Here is a 21,791-nt window from a genome sequence, read left to right on the forward strand (position 1 = left end):
TTGTGCACTGTGGTAACTGCTCAGCAACTCGAACAGTGCCGGGCACATGGAGTAGAAGCTCAGTAAGTATTTATTGAATAAATGAATGAATAGTGTTTGCTGAAAGAACCTTCACATTCGGGAATATTTTAAGTGTTGCTGCAATTCCCGACCAGCAAGATGCAGAGGAAAACCTTGAGAAGAGGACCCAAAGAAGGAAACCACAGTGTTTACAACCAGCATCCGAAAGAGCGAAAATGCCAGCTCAGACCTGGAGCCTGGTCACGGAGGACAAAGGTCCTGACAAGGACTGTACCATGCAGAGGTCACTGCCTGCTACCTGGGGTATGAGACTCTCCTTGATTCAACAATATTCAATGAGACAGTCAATCTGATTCCTAACAGGAGAGGCCAAGGCAAGGTGGTCTAGTCAGCCAGTAGGATTGAGTGACAAGCATAGAGCCATGCCAGAATTAGAGGCCACGCAGGAGGTTCCACAAATGCACCTCCTATGTGCTTGGTGCTGAGACCACAAAGCCAAAGAAATGAGGCTTCTTGGTTTGATCGCAGACTCAGCAAAAATGAACCTAAGCCTGCTCCTCATAGCTGGGTCATGTCCTAGGGAGGCACCAGCATTCAGCTTGGCCTGCTTCAGTATATAGTTTTTATCCCTGTGTGTGTTCTGTTGGGACTCTGTACATTTAGACATCTGTGCAGGGGGACTCGTGAGGAGACCAGTCTCCCTGGCAGGCCTAGATGTAGCGTAGCCTGAGGCAGGAGGGGAATACAGGTGGAGCTGGATGTTCTTTCAGCCTCCCTGGCAGAGATCAAGGTCAGCTTGGCCAACCTTCTGCCGTGGCTGGCTCTTATGTGGGGGAGGGAGGCAGTCCCCAGAGCAGGAATGCCTTCCCTGGGGCTCCTTTCCTTGCAGGGGAGAAGCCAGCCATCCTCCCCTCCATGTCTCCTTCAGTAAAGCCTGTGAGTGAGCTGGGGAATCCATGCCCCAGGGGCAAACCTCTGGGCTCTGGCTTAGCCCCACCCCAGGGAAACATTCACAGCCCCTGGTAAGAGAGCCCTGCTGCAGGAAGACTCTAGGGCAGGGGCCAGCTGCCGGGTCCTGGGCTGTTGGTGACAGTACCCCAGGCTCCAAACTCTCTGGGCCTGGGGGCAATTCCCTTCCTTGGTTACAACAGATTCCCACCCCACCCCACCCTACTGCCCGCGCCTGGGCAGGGAGGCATGGGGAGGTGGCAGGAGAGGGGAAGCAGGGGCCAGACAGGAGGAAGAGATGATGCCCTGGGCCAGATGGTCACCGCACCTGCTGAAGTGAGAAACTCTGGCTTCTCCCAGTAGAAACTTCAGGATCCCCAAAATTGGACCAGCAAATAAACTTAGTGACAGTCACACCAGCCTTCTGGAAACTCACAGTAGGCGTCCACTGCCCCTGTGGGTCCCCAGGACCCCTCTGCCTGTGGCCTCAGGGACCCAGTACTGCACTTCCAATGCTCTGCAGACACACCTCGGGCTTGAATCCCATCTCACTGATTCCACAAATACTGATCTGTGGCCTACTGGGTGCGAGGCCTCTGTGGCTGTGGGGGAGGCAAGGTCCCTGCTCCAGTGGGAGTGACAGGTGTAAAACAGGACGACTTCAGAACCTGGGAAGGGGGACAAAGCAGAGTACTGGGAAGTGGGTGGGCACAGGGCAGCCTGGGATGATGGGGGAAACAGCAAATCTTTGCCGTCTGTTCCTGGCCAGATATAACTGGGGATGCTACCTGATCTCTCTTCAGCCTCAGTTTCCTCACCTGGACAGTGGAGCTGGAGCCACCCCCACTGCCAGACCCCACTCTCTGGGCTGCCTCTAAGAAGCCCGCCCTGCTCAGGCCTCCTCCCCATCCCCATGGCTGTCAGTCCCTCCTGAGAATGGCCCCATAAAAGGAGGCCGCTGGCTGTAGAGGGAGATGAACGACCCAAGGTTGCCCGGCCTGTGCCTAGGGCCCCATGGCTCCTGAGGCCCGGCCTCGGTGAACCCTGGAAGGGGCTTTCTCTGTGGGTTTTGCCCTGGTGCCTGGAGCCCCTTCCCTATGGACACCTCTCAGCATGATTAACACAGGCAGGTGGGACCTGAAGGGGCCATTGGTCCTTCTGAAAATCCTCACCAGTCAATGTGAGTGTGGGGAGACCATGCACAACGTGTGGGACTCTGCCCTGTACCCGCTCAGAGCCTCAGCCCTTCAGAGTCACTGGTAATGATTCGCTGCAGGTGGGGTCACTCTGATTCTTCTCTGAGGTCTCTTTTCCTTTCATTTGTTCTGAGAAACTGAGAGGATCACATGACTGCATGCCACCTAAACTAGGCTGTGCACAGCCCACATTCTGTGCAAGGAGGGCGCAAAGCAGTAGTGTCTGTGACCCACCTGCCACCTTTCCAATGCTACTACAAGATTTGCAAGAAACAGTCATTTATCAGAAACTATCTTTATTAAAAAAGATAAAATAGAGCAGGGCAGGGGAGAAGTGCTGCAGGCTCCCGTGTTGCTGAGGACACAGCAGCGTGGGTATCTCGTCACGCTCCTCCCCAAAGCCATTGGTGTCCACTGTCAATGTTCTTGGACCTCAGGGCCTTTGTCCTCTCCAATCTAAATGCAGAGAGACATTTGACACGGACTCTCTCAGGTGTTTTGCAAAAAAAACAACAACAACAGCAACAAAAAACATTCTCATTGACTCTAGTCACTCTGCTGTGCACTAGATGTCAAAACCTCTTCCTCCTGTCCAGACTTTGGTCCTTTGACCGACAACCCCCCCCGTTCCCTCCCTCTGCCACTCTCCTGCCCCTGGTCACCATCCATCTACTCAGTACTACTATGGGGTCAACTTTTTTAGATCAACACTTCTGGGACATCATGTGGAACTGGTCTCTGAGGTGGTGGAGATGCTAAGTAGCGGGATTTCCTTATTCCACGGTGCACACATCTATCTAATCCTCACATTGTATCCCATGAATGAATACAAGCATGATTTGCCAAAAAAAAGAAATAAGAATTGAAAGGTGCATTGTCTGGCAGCCCTGCGGCAGCCCCAGTTTCTTTCTTTCTTTTTTTTTTTTTTTTTTGAGATGGCGCCTCATTCTGTCCCCCAGGCTGGAGTGCAGTGTAATCTCAGCTCACTGCAAGCTCCGCCTCCCGGATTCACACCATTCTCCTGCCTCAGCCACCCGAGTAGCTGGGACTACAGGCGCCCGCCACCACGCCCGGCTAATTTTTTGTATGTTTAGTAAAGATAGGGTTTCACCGTGTTAGCAAGGATGGTCTCGATCTCTTGACCTCGTGATTCGCCTGTCTCGGCCTCCCAGAGTGCTGGGATTACAGGCATGAGCCATCGCGCCTGCCCACGGCAGCCCCAGTTTCTTGTTGGCAAGGCTGACATCACAGCCTCGGGCTGCCCAGCTTGGACAACACTGGCTTCCTGCGATGGTTTTCGCTGGGCCAGGGACGTTTCTGGGTCTCTGCCACTGCTGCTGGTGGTGTGGGTGGAGGGAGAGCCCACAGGGTCATGCTGGGGGGCTTTGCTAAAACTGTCTGGCTTCCTCTGCAGGCTGGCAGGGGCACTGGCGGGAACAGTGGTCTTCTGCTGAATGCTGAATATGGGACACGCTGGCTCGCTGTGAGCCTGCTTCGGTGGGAGAGGGAAGGTGGAAACTTCAGTGGATAGAGAAGGACAGGTGGGAACCCCAGGACGAAGGGACCATGGTCTGATGGTGGACTGCTTCTTTTGTTTGTTCTAAAAGGAGGTAGGTGGCCATAGGATAGTGAAATGCTATTTATTTGATTGGCACAGAGATGTTCTTGTCTGGAATCCCATGGCCACCAGGAAGCTGGGTGGTTTGAGGTTCGGGTGGTCCAGTAGCGGCTCTTTGTATGTTGTCAGTGGCATCTCCTGGCCACAGTTCACCCACCAGTCCCTCAAAACTTGTTTCAGTAGGGGCCACTCCCTGGGGTCTAGTGTTAGTAACTTTTGAATGAGTCTTTCAAGTTGAAGGGGGAAAAGAATGGTGGGGCATGGTAGCTTCCTGTGAGAATTTTATTCTTGAGGTCCATCGTGTTCCCTGAATAGAAGGGCAGGGCCCCGGCCACCATACGGTAGAGGAGGACGCCGAGGCCCCATATGTCTATGGCAGGGCTCTGGTACCCCCAGCCCAGGAAGAGTTCTGAGTAGGAATGGTGGGCTTCTGCCCTCACTTCTCGCCCTTCTTGGGCAGTCAAAAATTAAAAGTGGGAACAGCCGGCTCCCTTTGAGCTCTCTTTGGCTCCACGGGGAAGGTGGACTTTGTCAGATGGAGAAGAACAGGTGGGACCCCCAGGAGGAAGGGACTGTGCTCCAATGACGGAGCGCCTCCTCCTCTGCACTTCTCCTGCACCCCAGGATTAGGTACGTGGCCTCCAATGATGGAGCGGTTCCTCCTCTGCACTTCTCCCGTACCCCAGGATTAGATACGTGGCCTCCAATGATGGAGCGGTTCCTCCTCTGTACTTCTCCTGTACCCCAGGATTAGGTACGAGGCCTCCAATGTTGGAGCGGTTCCTCCTCTGCACTTCTTCTGTACCCCAGGATTAGGTACGAGGCCATGGGATAATCATATGTCTATTTTTTGTGGGGGGAATATTGATTCTGAGATGTGTGATGCTTGGAATCCCATGGCCACCATGACCAGGGTTATAGGGGATACAGGTGTCCAGGGTCTCTGTATGGTGTCAGCGGTGTCTTCTGGCCGGCACTAACCAAGGGGTCCCACATCAGCTGGTTTAGTGGGGGTCGCTCCCTGGGGTGGAGGGTGAGGACTTGTTTTACTAGTGTTTCCAGTGGAAATGAAGAAATAGGTGGGGAGTCATAGCCTGAGGCGGGAAGGGACCACAGGTGGGGCTGGATGTTCTTTCAGCCTCCCTGGCAGAGATCACAGACAGAGTGGTCAGCTTGGCCAAGCTTCTGAGGGCTGGCTCTGATGTAGGGGAGGGAGGCAGTCCCCAGAGCAGGAGTGCCTTCCCTGGGGCTCATATCCTTGCAGGGGAAAAGCCAGTCATCCTCCCCTCAGAGCCTCCTTCACTGCAGCCCGTGGGGGGCGAGTGACCTGGGGGATCCATGCCCCAGGGGCTAACCTCTGGGCTCTGGCTTAGCCCCACCCCGGGGAAACATTCACAGCCCCTCCAGAAGAGAGCCTTGCTGCAGGAAGACTCTAGGGGAGGGTCCAGCTGGGAGAGTCCTGGGCTGTTGGTGGCAGTACCCCAGGCTCCAAACTCTCTGGGCCTGGGGGCAATTCCCTTCCCTGGGTACAAGAGATTCCCAGCCCGCCCTGCCCTACTGCCCGCCCCGCGGGGAAGTGGCCCAGGAGAGGTATCCTGGTGACTCGAGTCGGGGTCAGCCTGGGTAGCATGGCCCCCGGGAGGCAGACAGGGCGAACGGGGCAGGCCCCAGGCTCCAGAGCAGCTGCTGACAGGCTGTCAGGCGGCGTCGGGTCTCCATGGAGACGGAGGCGGGGCCAGGAGGCGGTGAGCAGCGGCGGGCGGGGCTTTTAACGGTCATCGGCCCGGCCCAGCCTGGACAAAAAACACACAGCCCGGCCTGGGAGACGGAGCTCTGCGGGCAGCCGGGGCTGCCTCCTTCCAGGTGCTGCTGCCCCAACACAGGCGGGCACCCTCTGCGGGTCCCGCGGCGCCCGGCCCCCTCAGCGCCTCCAGAGGCCTCAGCTGAGGGTAACCCCCCGCAGCTGGGGGTCACTCCTCTGAGCCCCCGGATCTTCCCATGGGTCCTTTGGAGGCCTGGGTTTTGGAATTTGCCCTTCCGGGCGCGGCTGCTGCAGGACCACAGAGGACCGATGCTGCAGGACCACAGAGGACCGAGTGCGGCCGCTTCCCCTGCGGGGCTCCCCTCCTCCCGCTTCAAGGGCACAGGGGAGAGGCGTCCCAAGCCACAGAGCCGCAGAGCTGCCAGGAGCTGACCCTCTGGGTGGGGAGAGGACACTAACTCGGGTCCTCTCCACTTCTCAAGGCTCCTTCTCACTTTCAGTGAACGTCTCCCAGCACCTCAGGGGCCTTCCTGTTTCATTGATGTCAACAAGCGATCATTGATCACCTCTGGTGTGCAGGGACAGAGAAGACAGACAACACTGGCCCCCGGGTGGGCGAGGGAGTCTAGTCTATCAGTGAAGAAAACTCCCCATAGAGGTGGGGACTAGGAAGGAGACACCAGGAACAGTGAGGGTGGAAGATGGGGGTGACCCTACTGCAGATGGGGTGCTCAGGGAGGGTTTCTCTGAGGGGGTGACATTCACTAGATCGACCAAGGGATGGTCAGGGCCTGTGAAAGTCTTTTAAGAGAGGGAATGGCAGTGTCCAGTTGACCATTTCAGGGATGGGAATAGGGCAGCAGGGCGAGGGCTGTGAGCCTGGCAGGCAGGGCCCAGACACCATGTGATGGGTGCAGGGTTGGGACCTAAGGAGGCTCTGAAAAAGGCCTGGGCCTCAGAAGATGGGGAAGCAAAAAGACCCACTTGGAGGCCTTCACAACCTTCACAGGCCAGAATTCGGTTTAGGTTTCAGAAGGGGGCTGGGTCCCTCACACTCTTCTTGAGCCGAAAGGTCTCCATCCAGCTCCTTGGGCTCTTCCCACACAGACATGGTTCTGGGGCCCCGGCTACACAGACACCCTTCTGATGGTTGTCCTCTGCAGCCAGGCAGGGGGCGTGGGCCGACCGGCCCCTTCCTTTGCCAAGTGGACAGATGAAGGGAGCCTGTGAGGGCAGGATTGCTGGATTGGAAATTGGACTTGGAGTGTAATCCAAACGCCCCACGGGCCCCGCCACTTCTCTGGAGCTCGGCTTCAAGAAAACTGGGACAAGGGATGGCAAGACCAGCTCTCAAGACCCTTGCCCCTCCACCCCGTAATGCTTTTAGATGGTTCTCAGGGGCCACCTTTTTCAGGAAGAATTCTCGGGTTATAGGAAAGTAAAGGGAGGAATCGTGCTTTGAATGGCACTTTGATCAGGCTCTAGACTAGGTGTTGGTTTGAAGCGATTTGCTTTTCCTCCCGCCTCATCCCCCTTCACAAAACCTGAGTCCTAGGGAGGCCGGGAGTGAGATTCCTGTTTCTAGATTTTCATCATTCCATATTGCACAGGAGGAGGTCTGGGGAAAAAGGGGACACATACTAGCAAGTGTATAGAAGATTTATATGCACTAGGTTCTGGAGCAGTTGCTGACATCTGGTCTAGCGGCCATGGAGACGGGGGCGGAGCCAGGTGGCAGTGACGCAGCAGGGGGCGTGGCTCCCAACGGCCTCGCCCAGCCTGGGCAGAGTCGGAGCCGGGACTGGGAGGCAGAGCCAGAGACCCGCAGGCACAGCCGAACCCCTGCGAACTTGCCCAGTAGGGAGCTCAGGATCCCCAAGACTAGACAGGCAAATAAGCTTAGTGACAGTCCCACCAGCCTTCCCGAGAGTCACGGTAGGCGTCCACGGCCCCTGCGGATCCCTAGGCCTGCTCTATCAGGCGACCTTGGGGACGGACCCAAGGCTGCACTTCCAATGCTCTGCAGACACACCTCGGGCTTGAATCCCAGGGTCTCACTGATTCCACAGATATTGACTGAGGGCCTCCTGGGTGCCAGGACCGTGTGGCTCTCAGGGAGGCAAGGTCCTTGTTCCAGTAGGGGTGACAGGTGTAAAACAGGACGACTTCAGAACCTGAGAATGGGGACAAAGCAGAGTACTGGGAAGTGGCTGGGTGGGTGTGGGGCAGCCTGGGACGGGGTAAACAGCAAATCTTTGCCTTCTGTTCCTGGCCAGATTTCATTGGGGATGCTACCTGATCTCTCTTCAGCTCAGTTTCCTCACCAGGACAGTGGAGCTGAACCCACCCCCCACTATCTGAGCCTGCTCTCTGGGCTGTCTTTAGGGAACCCGCCCTGCTCAGGCCTGCTCCCCACCCTCCATGGCTGTCAGTCCCCCAGGAGAAGAATGTCTGCCATATGGAGGCTGCTGGTAGCAAAGGATGATGAACAAGCCAAGGTTGCCCAGCCTGCATGCTGGCCCAGGTGGATACTTGAAGGGAGTTTCTCTGTGAGCTTTTGCCTTGGTGCCCTTCCCTATAGTCTCTTGACCCAGCCCAGCTCAATGGGCTGCAAGCCCTGGCTTCTGAAGAGATGTCAAGCTCTAGCACAGGTCACAGCCAGAAACAATTCTGGCCTTGTCCAGTGATAGTAAAAGTCAGGCCTGGGAAGGTGCCCTCTCACAGGACGGCACTTCCAGAGGGGGCACAGCAGCAAGGTGGAGGGACAGACTCTGATGGGCCTTTGGGGAGCTCAAGCAGAACCCACAGGGGCCCTCTTTCTGGGGTACAAACTGGCATTGGGTGGCGGGAGATCCAGTATTGACACCTGAGGGACCTTCACCCCCAATGTGGATTTAAAGGACAGCAGCTCACTGGGGAGACAAGGGGCTCCACAACACTCCCACCCTATCCTGAGACTGCTTCTTGCTACCTGGTCCTGCTCTTTATTGGGGAAGGAGAATCTTATCTGACTGGGGGAACTCCAGGACCGACCCTGGCTGCCATTAGTAGTGGGTACCGCATGTTCAAGGTTGGCACACTGAGATGCCGGCCATGCACAAAGATGGGGCCTTCTGGACCTACCTCAGTCTCCTTAGGAACCCACGAGGAAGCTCCCTGATGGGTGCTGATGGGCATCTACACCCATAGAGTCACTGCCTGACATAGAAAGACCAGGTTCCTGGGAAGCTGGAACCTGCCTTATGAAAGCCCCATTCCCACCACCCGCTCCATCCCTCGGGGCTGCTGCTGTCTTGCCATCAACCCTCCCGACACCCAGGATGCTTGCCTCACCCAGAAGCACTCCTCTGTCAGGGCTCTGAGGGGTAGCGCTTCGTGCTGCTGTTATCAAAAGGGGAAACCATCTAACACAAAGGCCAATGCCACACTAGACAGCCAGGAGCCCAGCAGCACAAGTGGCCCCCTAAGGCGCTTTGGGGACCACACCCACACCACTCTGACCCCAGCAAAGTCTGGTTCCCAGGGCTTCAGGGTCCTCCTGGAGATCTCTCAGCGTCCCACAGGCAGACGGGACCTGAGGGGGTCGCTGGTCCTTCTGAAAATGTTCACCAGGCAGTATGAATGTAGGGAGGCCATGCACAATGTGAGACTGTCCTGCACCCGCTCAGAGCCTCAGCCCTTCAGAGTCACTAATAATGATTTACTGTGGGTGGGCTCACCCTGATACTTCTCTGAGGTCTCTTTCTGTTTTTCTGAGTAACTGAGAGGATCACTTGACTGCATGCCACCTCAACTAGGGTGTGCACAGCCCTTATTTTGTGCAGGGAGGGCACAAAGCAGCAGAGTGTCTGTGACCTATTTGCCGCCTAATGCTACTACAAGATTTGCAAGAACTGGTAATGGTTACTGGTAATCAGTAACCATTTTTATTTGAAAAGATAAAATAGAGCTTTGCAGGAAAGTACTGCAGGCTCCCACGTTGCTAGGCTCCCACGTTGCTGGGCAGACGGCAGCCTGGGTGTCTCACCCGGCTCCTCCCTACAGCCATTGGCACACACTGTCAGGTTTCAATGTTCTTGGACCTCAGAGCCTTCATCCTCTCCAATCTAAATGCAGAGAAACACTTGACATGGATTCTTTCAGGTGTTTTGCAAAATGCAAGACATTCTCATTGACTCTGGTCACTCTGCTGTGCACTAGATGTCAAAATCTCTTCCTCCTCCCTGAGACTTTGGTCCTTTAACTGACAACCCCCCCATTCCCTCCCTCTGCCACTCTCTGGCCCCTGGTCACCATCAATATACTTAATACTTCTATGGGGTCAACTTTTTTAGATCAATACTTCTGAGACTTCACCTGGAATTGGTCTCTTAGTCTCTCTGAGGTGGTGGAGATGCTAAGTAGCGGGATTTCCTTATTCCACAGTGCACACATTTATCCAATCCTCACATTGTACCCCGTGAATGAATACAAGCATGATTTGTCAAATGAAACAATACAATAAAGACAGAAGAAATATAGTAAAATGCAAGAATTGTGGCTTGACCATCCCAACGACTTGATTTTTGTCTTCAGTCATGCAACTATGTTGGGGCAATATTATTCCTCCTTTTCTTTGGTGGACACAGGCAAAAACATTTTAATAGTATGCAAAGACATCTATCTCCTGGCAGCCCTGCGGCAGCCCCAGCTTCTTGCCAACGAGTCTGACGTCACAGCCTCAGGCTTCTCAGCTTAGACAACGCTGGTTTCCTGGGATGGTTTTCGGTGGATCAGGGACGTTTCTAAGACTTCACCACTGTTGCTGGTGCTCTGGGTGGAAGGGGAGATAAGAGTGTCATGCTGGGGGCTTCATTAAAACTTCCTGGCTTCCCCGATCTGGCTTCCTCTGCAGGCTGGCAAGTGTACTGGCAAGAATGGCAGTCTTCTGCCCAGACATCTGGCCTTCCTCGACAGGCTGAACGTTAAACGTCTGACAAGCTGGCTCCCTATGAGCCCGCATCGGTGGGAGAGGGAAGGTGGAAAGTTCAGTGGATGGGGAAGGACAGGTGAGAACCCCAGGAGGAAGGGAACGTTCTCTGATGGTGGAGCACTTCCTCTCTTGTTTTGTGTGCCCTAAAATGAGGTAGGTGGCCACTGCATAGTTGAATTTTCTTTCTACGACTGCCACAGAGATGTTCTCAGCCTGGAATCCCATGGCCACCAAAAGCTGCGTTGTTTTGGGATTCAGGTGGTCCAGGATTTGTTCTTCATATGTTGTCAGAGGAAACTCCTGACCACTGTTCACCCACTGGTCCCTCATAACTTCTAGTGTGGTCTGCTCCCTGGGGTCTACTGCTGATAGTTTTTTTTTTTGTGAGACGGAGTCTCGCTCTGCCGCCCAGGCTGGAGTGCAGTGGCCGGATCTCAGCTCACTACAAGCTCCGCCTCCCGGGTTCACGCCATTCTCCTGCCTCAGCCTCCCGAGTAGTTGGGACTACAGGCGCCCGCCACCGCGCCCGGCTATTTTTTTGTATTTTTTAGTAGAGACGGGGTTTCACCGTGTTAGCCAGGATGGTCTCGATCTCCTGACCTCGTGATCCGCCCGTCTCGGCCTCCCAAAGTGCTGGGATTACAGGCTTGAGCCACCGCGCCCGGCCGATAGTTTTTTAATGAGGCTTTTAAGACCTCAGGAAAAGTAGACTGGGGAAAAATAGCTTCCACTTTAAATTTTTGCTGAGAGGACCCTAACACTGCATGAGCAGAAGGGCAGAACCCCGGCCACTATGTGGTATAAAATTACTCTGAGGCTCCGAATATCCAAGGTGGGGCATTGGTAGCCCTGGCCTAGGAACGGGGCCATGTAGGGGTAGGTGCAACAAAGGGCTGTCAGCTTCTGCCTGTCATGGAATGTGGTACCAAAGCCAAAGTCTGTGATCTTAATGTTACCATTCTCATCAAGAATTATGATTTCCGGGTTCAGGTCTCTCTCTCTGTGAAATTTATTTGCTATGACACTACTGCATGGCCGACGGAATCTGCCTGAATATGGTCCAGGCCTCCTCCTCCCTCGTGAGGCCATGGCAGTCTATTGGTTGTGCGGGTCTCCTCCTCTTGCATACTCAGTTACTAAATAAATAACTGGTGTCGGGGGTGTCAATCACTTGATACAATTGTACAATACTGAAGTGGCAGAGAGACTTTAAAATACTCTCTCTCTGGAGAGTGATGCCGGGGGAGCCAGCCTTGGGAATGATTTTGATGGCCATTTGGGTCCCAATCAGCACGTGATTGGCCAGTTGGACCTCACTGAATGCACCACGGCCGATGGTGTCTAGGATTTTACAGTTCTGGAGCTCCTGGTCAGGTGTGGTGGCCGATCCCTGCTGCATAGTGCCACCTCTCTACACTGACTATAAAACTACTCTTAAGTGTAGTGACTATGCTAATACTGACCCCACCGACTTGATTTTTGTCTTTAGCTGTGCAACTATGTTGGGGTCATCTTATTCCTCCTTTTCAGTGGTGGACACAGGCAAAAACACTTTAATAGAATGGAAATGCATCTGCTGGCAGCCCTGCAGCAGTCACAGCCTTCTTATTGGCAAGGCTGAAGTCAAAGCCTTGGGCAGCCCAGCTTGAATGACACTGGCTTCCTGGGACGGTTGTTGCTGTGTCAGGGACATTTCTGGGTCTCCACCACTGCTACTGGTGCTCTGGGTGGAGAAGGCCACAGGGTGTTGCTGGGGGGCTCGTTGATCCAGGGATGTTTCTGGGTCTCCACCATGGCTGCTGGTGCTCTGGGTGGAGGGCGAGGTCACAGGGTCATGCTGGGGAAGTGGTGAGCCACAGGTTTCTGGGTCTGCACCACTTTTGCTGTTGCTCTGGGTAGAGGGGGAGGCCACAGGCTCATACTGGGCAGCTTGTTGAGCCTGGGACATTTCTGCGTCTCCACCACTGCTGCTGGTGCTCTGGCTGGAGGGGGAGGCCACAGGGTCATGCTGCGGGGCTTGTTGAGCCAGCGAGGTTTCTGGGTTGGCACCACTTTTGCCGGTGCTCTGGGTGGAAGAGGAGGCCACAGGGTCATGCTGGGGGGCTTGTTGAGCCAGGGAGGTTTCTGGGTCTGAACCACTGCTGCTGGTGCTCTGGGTGGAGGGGGAAGCCAAAGGGTCGTGCTGAGGGACTTGATTAAAGCTCTCTGGCTTCCTCTGTAGGCTGGCAGGTGCACTGGCCAGAAAGGGGCTCTTCTGCTTAATGCTATGAGCCTGCTTCAGCAGGAGAAAGGTGCTGGAAACTTCAGTAGATAGAGGAAAAAAGTTGTGAACCCCAGGAGGGTCTCTGGTCTGATAGTGGACGGCTTCTTTCATTTTGTTTGTTCCAAAATAAATGGCCACGGGATAACTGAATTTTTCTTTGATTGCCATGGAGATGTTCTCAGCCTGGAATCCCATGGCCACCAAAAGCTTGGTTGTTTTGGGGTTCGGATGTTCCAGGATTTGTTCTTTATATGTTGTCAGAGGCAACTCCTGGCCACGGTTCACCCATGGGTCTCTCATAACTTCTTCTAGTGTGGTCTGCTTCCTGGGGTCTACTGTTAATAGTTTTTTATGAAGGCTTTTAAGACCTCTGGAAATGTATACTGGGGGAAAATATCTTCCATTTTAAATTTTTTCCATGAGGACAGCAAGGCTGCCTGAGTGGAGGGGCGAAACCCTGGCCACCATGTGATGTAACGTTACTCCAAGGCTCCAAACATCCATAGAGGGGCATTGGCAGCCCTGGCCCAGGAACAGTTCCAGGGCCATGTAGGGGTAGGTGCTACAAAGGGCTGTCAGCCTCTGTCCTTCATTGAACGTAGTATGGAAGACGAAGTCTGCGATCTTAATGTTACTGTCCTCATCGAGTACGATGTTTTCTGGCTTCAAGCCTCTCTCTATGGGCAATTTTTTTGCTGTGGCAGTACTGCATGGCCGACAGAACCTGCCTGAACATGGTCCAGACCTCCTCCTCCCTCGCGAGGTGGTGGTGGTGTATCAGTTGTGCAGGTCTCCTCCTCTTGCACACTCTGTTACTAAACAAACTGGTGTTGGGGGTGTCAATCAGTTGATATATTTGTACAATACTAAAGTGATGGAGAGACTTCAAAATACTTCTCTCTCTCTCTGGAGAGTGAGGCCGTGGGAGCTAGCCTTGGGGATAATTTTGATGGCCATTTGGGTCCCAGTCAGCACGTGATGGGCCAGTTGGATGTCACTGAATGTGCCACAACCGATGGTGTCCAGGATTTCACAATTCTGGAGCTCCCGGTCCGGTGGGGTGGAGGCCGATCCCTTCTCCAAGGTGCCACCTCCCTATACTGACTATAAAACTACCCTAGCAGTACTGACTAAGCTAACAATAATGACCCCACCGACTTGGTTTTTGTCTTCAGCCATCAAACTATACTGGGGTCATCTTATTCCTCCTTTTCGGTGGTGGACACAGGCAAAAACATTTTAATAGAATAGAAATGCACCTCTTGTCAGCTCTGTGGCAGCCTCACCTTCTTACTGGCGAGGCTGACATCAAAGCCTCGGGCTGCCCAGCCTGAAAAACGCAGGCTTCCTGAAATGGTTGTTGCTGTCAGGGAAATTTCTAGGTCTCCGCCACTGCTACTGGTGCTGGTGCTCTGGGTGGAGAAGGCCACAGGATGATGCTGGGGGGCTTGTTGAGCCAGGGAAGTTTCTGGGTCTCCACTGCTGCTGCTGCTGCTCTGGGTGGAGGGGGAGGCCACAGGGTCATGCTGGGGGGCTTGGTGAGCCAGGAAGGTTTGTGGGTCTCCACCACTGTTGCTGGAGCTCTGGACAGAGGAGGCCACAGTGTCATACTAAAAGGATTGGAGAACCAGGGAGGTTTTTGGTTCTGCACCACTGCTGCTGGTGCTCTGGGTGGAGGGAAAGGCCACAGGGTCATGCTGGGAAGCTTGTTGGGCCAGGGACATTTCTGGGTCACCACCACTGCTGCCGGTGCTCTGGGTGGAAGGGGAGGCCATGGGGTCATGCTGGGGGGCTTGATTGAAGCTCTCTGGCTTCCTCTGCAGGCCGGCAGGTGCACTGGCCAGAAAGGGGCTCTTCTGCTGAATGCTATGAGCCAGCTTCAGTAAGAGAAAAAAGGTGAAAACTTCAATGGATAGAGAAAAAAAGTTGGGAACCCCAAAAGGAAGGGACTGTGGTCGGATAGTAAACTGCCTCTTTCGTTTTTTTTGCTCCAAAATAAGGTAGGCCATGAGAAAACTGAATAATTCTTAGATTGCTACAGAGATGTTCTCAGCCTGGAATCCCATGGCCACCAACAGCTGAATTGTTTTGGGGTTTAAGTTGTCCAGGAATTGTTCTTCATATGTTGTCAGAGGCAACTCCTGGCCACTGTTTACCCACGGGTCCCTCTTAACTTTTTCTAGTCCTGTCTGCTCCCTGGGGTCTACTCTTAATAGTTTATTATTGAGGCTTTTGAGACCTCGGGAAAAGTATACTGGGGAAAAATATCTTCCATTTTAACGTTTTGCTGTGAAGATCCTAGCACTGAGTAAGCAGAAGGGCAGAGTTTTGCCGACCATGTGACATAACGTTACATCGAGGCTCCAAACGTCCATGGCGGGGCACTGGTAGCCCGGGCCCAGGAAGAATTCTGGGACCATGCAGGGGTAGGTGCCACAAAGGGCTGTCAGCTTCTGTTCCTCATGGAATGTGGTACTGAAGCCAAAGTCCGTGATCTTTTTTTTTTTTTTTTTTTTTTTTGAGACGGAGTCTCGCTCTGTCGCCCAGGCTGGAGTGCGGTGGCGCGATCTCCGCTCACTGCAAGCTCCGCCTACCGGGTTCACGCCATTCTCCTGCCTCAGCCTCCCGAGTAGCTGGGACTACAGACACCTGCCACCTCACCCGGCTAGTTTTTTTGTATTTTTTAGTAGAGACGGGGTTTCACCGTGTTAGCCAGGATGGTCTTGATCTCCTGACCTCGTGATCCGCCCGTCTTGGCCTCCCAATGTGCTGGGATTACAGGCTTGAGCCACCGCGCCTGGCCTCAAAGTCCGTGATCTTAATGTTACCGTCCTCATCAAGAACAGTGATTTCCGGGTTCAGGTCTCTATGTGAAATTTATTTGCTATAGCACTACTGCATGGCCGACAGAATCGGCCTGAATGTGGTCCAGGCTTTCTCCCTCATGAGGCCGTGGTGGTGTATCGGTTGTGCAGGTCTCCTCCTCTTGCATACTTCATTACTAAATAAATAACTCATGACAGAGGTGTCAATCGGTTGATGTAATTGTACAATACTTAAGTGACAGAGAGACTTCAAAATACTTCTCTCTCTAGAGAGTGATGCTGGGGGAGCCAGCCTTGGGGATGATTTTGTGGCCACCTGGGTCCCAGTCAGCATGTGATGGGCCAGTTGGACCTCACTGAATGTGCCACGGCCGATGGTGTCCAGAATTCTACAATTCTGGAGCTCCTGGTCAGGTGTGGAGGCTGATCCCTGCTGCATGGTGCCACCTCTCTATATTGACTATAAAACTACTCTAAGTCTACTGACTACGCTAACAGTACCGATCTCACCCACTTGATTTTTCCCTTAAGCCATGCAACTATGTGGGGGTCATCTAATTCCTCCTCTTCTGTGGTGGACACAGGCAAAAACACTTTAATAGAATGGAAATGCATCTCCTGGCACCCCCAGCTTCTTGTTGGCGAGACTGATTTGTCAAAGCCTCAGGCTGCCCAGCATGGATGACACTGGCTTCCTGGGACGGTTGTTGCTGTGTCAGGGACATTTCTGGGTCTCCATCACTGCTACTGGTGCTCTGGGTGGAGAAGGCCACAGGGTGATGCTCGGGGGCTTCTGGAGCCAGGGACGTTTCTGGGTCTGCACCACTGCTGCTGGTGCTCTGGGTAACGGGGGAGGCCACAGGGTCATGCTTGGGGGCTTGTGGAGCCAGAGAGGTTTCTGGGTCTGCACCACTGCTGTTGCTGCTCTCGGTGGAAGAGGCTCATGCTGGGTGGCTCGTTGAGCCAGGGAGGTTTCTGGGTCTGCACCACTGCTGCTGGTGCTCTGGGTGGAGGGGGAAGCCACAGGGTCATGCTGGGGAACTTGATTAAAGCTCTCTGGCTTTCTCTGTAGGCTGGCAGGTGCACTGGCCAGTAAGAGGCTATTCTGCTCAATGCTGTGAGCCTGCTTTAGCGGGAGAAGGGTAGTGGAAACTTCTATGGATAGAGGAAAAATGTTGTGAACCCCAGAAGGAAGGGTCTGTGGTCTGATAGTGGACTGCTTTGTTTGTTTATTCCAAAATAAGGTTGGTGGCTATGGGATAATTGAATAATTTTTGTTGATTGTCACGGAGATGTTCTCAGCCTGCAATCCCAAGGCCACCAAGAACTGGGTTGTTTTGTGGTTCGGATATTCCAGGATTTGTTCTTCATTTGTGGTCAAAGGCAAATCCTGGCCACTGTTCACCCACGGGTCCCTCATAACTTCTTCGAGTGTGGTCTGCTCCCTGTGGTCTACTGCTAATAGATTTTATTTTATTTTATTTTATTTTATTTTTTATTTTATTTTATTTTATATATTTATTTTTTTAATTTATTCATTATTATTATACTGTAAGTTGTAGGGTACATGTGCATAACGTGCAGGTTTGTTACATATGTATACTTGTGCCTTGTTGGTGTGCTACACCCATCAACTCGTCATTTACATCAGGTATAACTCCCAATGCAATCCCTCCCCCCTCCCCCCTCCCCATGATAGGCCCCGGTGTGTGATGTTCCCCTTCCTGAGTCCAAGTGATCTCGTTGTTCAGTTCCCACCTATGAGTGAGAACATGCGGTGTTTGGTTTTCTGTTCTTGTGATAGTTTGCTAAGAATGATGGATTCCAGCTGCATCCATGTCCCTACAAAGGACACAAACTCATCCTTTTTTATGGCTGCATAGTATTCCATGGTGTATATGTGCCACATTTTCTTAATCCAATCTGTCGCTGATGGACATTTGGGTTGATTCCAAGTCTTTGCTATTGTGGATAGTGCTGCAATAAACATACATGTGCATGTGTCTTTATAGCAGCATAATTTATAATCCTTTGGGTATATACCCAGTAATGGGATGGCTGGGTCATATGGTACATCTAGTTCTAGATCCTTGAGGAATCGCCATAATGTTTTCCATAATGGTTGAACTAGTTTACAATCCCACCAACAGTGTAAAAGTGTTCCTATTTCTCCACATCCTCTCCAGCACCTGTTGTTTCCTGACTTTTTAATGATCGCCATTCTAACTGGTGTGAGATGGTATCTCATTGTGGTTTTGATTTGCATTTCTCTGATGGCCAGTGATGATGAGCATTTTTTCATATGTCTGTTGGCTGTATGAATGTCTTCTTTTGAGAAATGTCTGTTCATATCCTTTGCCCACTTTTTGATGGGGTTGTTTGTTTTTTTCTTGTAAATTTGTTTGAGTTCTTTGTAGGTTCTGGATATTAGCCCTTTGTCAGATGAGTAGATTGCAAAAATTTTCTCCCATTCTGTAGGTTGCCTGTTCACTCTGATGGTAGTTTCTTTTGCTGTGCAGAAGCTCTTTAGTTTAATGAGATCCCATTTGTCAATTTTGGCTTTTGCTGCCGTTGCTTTCGGTGTTTTAGACATGAAGTCTTTGCCCATGCCTGTGTCCTGAATGGTACTACCTAGGTTTTCCTCTAGGATTTTTATGGTATTAGGTCTAACATTTAAGTCTCTAATCCATCTTGAATTAATTTTCGTATAAGGAGTAAGGAAAGGATCCAGTTTCAGCTTTCTACTTATGGCTGCTAATAGATTTTAAATGAGGCTTTTAAGACCTTGGGAAAAGTAGACTGGGGAAAAATAGCTTCCATTTTTAATTTCTGAAATGAGGACCCTAACGCTGTGTGAGTAGGGCAGAACCCTGGCCACCAGGTGATGCAACGTTACGCTGAGGCTCCAAACATTCATGGTAGGGCATTGGTAGCCCTGGCCCAGGAAGAGTTCCGGGGTTTCTTGTTGGCAAGTCTGACGTCATAGCCTCAGGCTGCCCAGCTTGAATGATGCTGGCTTCCTGGGATGCTTGCTGCTGTGTCAGAGAAATTTCTGGGTCTCCACCACTGCTACTGGTGCTCTGGGTGAGGGAGAAGGCCACAGGTAGGCCGGGCACAATGGTTCATGCCTGTAATCCCAGCACGTTGGGAGGCCAAGGCAGGTGGATCACCTGAGGTCCAGAGTTCGAGACCAGCCTGACCAACATGGAGAAACCTCATCTCTACTGAAAATACAAAATTAGCCGGGCGTGGTGGCGCGTGCTTATAATCCCAGCTACTCAGGAGGCTGAGGCAGGAGAATCGCTTGAACCCGGGAGGCGGAGGTTGTGGTGAGCTGAGATTGCGCCATTGCACTCCAGCCTGGGCAACAAGAGTGAAACTCCGTCTCAAAAAAACAAAAAACAAAAAACAAAACAACAACAACAACAAAAACAAGAAGGCCACAGGCTGATACTGGAAGGCTTGTTGAGCCTGGGACATTTCTGGGTCTCCACCACTGCTACAGGTGCTCTGGGTGGAGGGGGAGGCCACGGGGTCATGCTGGGGGCCTTGTTGAGCCAGGGAGGTTTCTGGGTCTGCATCACTGCTGCTGGTGCTCTGTGTGGAGGGGGAAGCTACAGGGTCATGCTGGCGGTCTTGTTGAGTCAGGGACATTTCTGGGTACATCCGGTTGTGCAGGTCTGTCTCCTCCTCTTGCACACTTTGTTACTAAATAACAGGGTGATGCTCAGGGTCTTGTTGAGCAAGGGACGTTTCTGGGTCTATACCGCTGCTGCTGTTGCTCTGGGTGGAGGGGGAGGCCACAGGGTCTTTATGTATTTAAGCATAAAGGCAAGGCTTGGCGCGGTGGCTCATGCCTGTCATCCTAATACTTTGCAAAGCTGAGGAGGGTGGACTGCTTGATCCCAGGAGTTCAAGACCAGCCTGGGTAACATGGCAAAACCTCATCTCTATAGAAAATACAAAAATCAGCCAGCTATGGTGGTGCATGCCTGTGGTCCCAGCTACTTGGAAGCTAGGGTGGGAGGATCACCTGAGCCTGGGAGGTCAAGGCAGGAATAAGCCAATATCACGTCACTATACTCTAGCCTGGGTGAGAAAGCCAGACGCTGCCATGAAAATAAAATAAAATAAAATAAAATAGAATAAAATAAAATAAATAAAGTAAAATAAAATAAAATACATTGCTGAAAAAAATTAAAGACATAAATAAATGGAAAGAGCTGTTGTCTTCATGGATTGGAAGACACTCAATATTTTTAAGATGACAATACCATTCAAAGTGATTTAGCGTAATCCTTATCAACATAGTTTGCAGAAATAGAAAAATCCATACCAAAATTCACATGGAATTTCAAGGGACCCGTGATTGCCAAAACCTTGAAAAAGAACAAAGTTGGAGGACTCACACTTCCTGATTTCAATTTTTTTTTTTTTTTTTTTTTTTTTGAGACAAAGTCTTGCTCTTCGCCCAGGCTGGACTGCAGTGGCACGATCTCGGCTCACTGTAAGCTCCGCCTCCTGGATTCACGCCATTCTCCTGCCTCAGCCTCTCGAGTAGCTGGAACTATAGGCGCCCACCACCACGTCCGGCTAATTTTTTTGGTATTTTTAGTAGAGATGGGGTTTCACCGTGTTAGCCAGGATGGTCTTGATCTCCTGACCTCATGATCCACCCGCCTTGGCCTCCCAAAGTGCAGGGATTACCAGGTGTGAGCCACCGTGCCCGGCCCTGATTTCAGTATTAATACAAAGCTACAGTAGTCAAAACAATGTGGTACTGGCAGAAGGACAGACATATAGACCAATGAAACAGAATAGAGAGTTCAAAGATAAGCCTTCATATATGTGACAAATTGATTTTTGACAAGGGTGCCAAAATCATTTCAATGGTGAAAGGATCATCTTTTCAACAAATGGAACTGGAAAAACTGGATAGTCATATGCAAAAGAATAAATTAAATCCTTAAACTACACTATACACAAAAATTAACTCAAAGTGGATCAAAGACCTAAATTTAAGAAAGTAAAAGAAAATCTTCATGACCTTGGATTCAGCAATGGTATCTTAAGCATGACACCAAAAGGACAAGCAACAACAACAAAAAAATAAGAGAGTGGGTCATCCAGCTTTGGAGTGGCAACCTTCATGGCCCCAGCAACAAAAAAGAGAATTAAATACGGGTGATGTTGAGAAAGGTAAGAAGATTTTTGTTCAGAAGTGTGCCCAGTGCCACACCGTGGAAAAGGGAGGCAAGCACAAAACTGGGCCTAATCTCTATGGTCTCTTTGGGTGGAAGACAGGTCAAGCTGTTGCATTATCTTACACAGACGCCAATAAGAACAAAGGCATCACCTGGGGAGAGGATACACTGAGGGAGTATTTGGAGAATCGCAAGGGTATGGAAGAAAAATGATCTTTGCCGGCATTAAGAAGAAGGCAGAAAGGGCAGACTTGATAGGTTATCTCAAAAAAACTACCAGTGAGTAATAATTGGCCACTGCCTTATTTATTACAAAACAAATGTCTCATGACTGTTTTATGTGTACCCTACTTTAATAGATCTCATACACCAGAATTCAGATCATAAATGAATGATAGAATATTTTGTTGGGCAGTTGTGATTTAAAACTAAGACTGGCTTGTGGTTAAATGTTCAGTTTTTGAATTTTAATAGAAATTCCAATTCAGCACTGTTTACCCCTTCTAAAGATTTATGATTAGAATTCGTTAGTAATGTTAAACTTCTCACAAAGATGGTGAGTGCCATCTTAAAACTTAATGGAGGTCGGGCGCAGTAGCTCATGCCTGTAATCCCAGCACTTTGGGAGGCTGAGGCGGGTGGTTCACTTGAGTTCAGGAGTTCGGGACCAGCCTGGCCAACATAGTGAAACCCCTTCTCTACTAAAAATACAAAAATTAGCCAGGCGTAGTGGCAGGCACCTGTAATCCCAGCTACTTGGGAGGCTGAGACAGAATTGCTTGAACCCAGGAGGTGGAGGTTGCAGTGCGCCAAGATCACGCCACTGCACTACAGCCAGAACAACTAAGAAAGTCTCCATCTCAAAAACAAAAACAAAACCAAAAACAAAACAAAATTAAAAAAAACAAACTTAATGGAGATTGGTTTTATATTTAGATTTATATAACTGGGTATGTGAATATATTTAAATACTGGGGAAATT

At 51.4% G+C, this 21,791-nt stretch overlaps 1 protein-coding gene and 1 pseudogene across 1 annotated transcript; one reads left to right on the forward strand and one right to left on the reverse strand.

The window, feature by feature from the left end:
• Positions 1-12,708: 12,708 nt before the first annotated feature.
• Positions 12,709-17,025, reverse strand: LOC100999158 (uncharacterized protein DDB_G0271670-like). Its single transcript, XM_031662922.1, is given in 5 exon segments — positions 12,709-14,147; positions 14,149-14,683; positions 15,062-15,190; positions 16,231-16,444; positions 16,894-17,025. Coding segments are annotated over 5 exon segments (1,095 nt in total). The 3' UTR covers positions 12,709-14,062.
• Positions 17,026-20,683: 3,658 nt separating this feature from the next.
• LOC108584514 lies at positions 20,684-21,510 on the forward strand (annotated as a pseudogene).
• The last annotated feature ends 281 nt before the right edge of the window (positions 21,511-21,791 follow it).

Source organism: Papio anubis, chromosome 2, assembly GCF_008728515.1.
Source record: "Papio anubis isolate 15944 chromosome 2, Panubis1.0, whole genome shotgun sequence".
Classification (NCBI taxonomy): domain Eukaryota; kingdom Metazoa; phylum Chordata; class Mammalia; order Primates; family Cercopithecidae; genus Papio; species Papio anubis.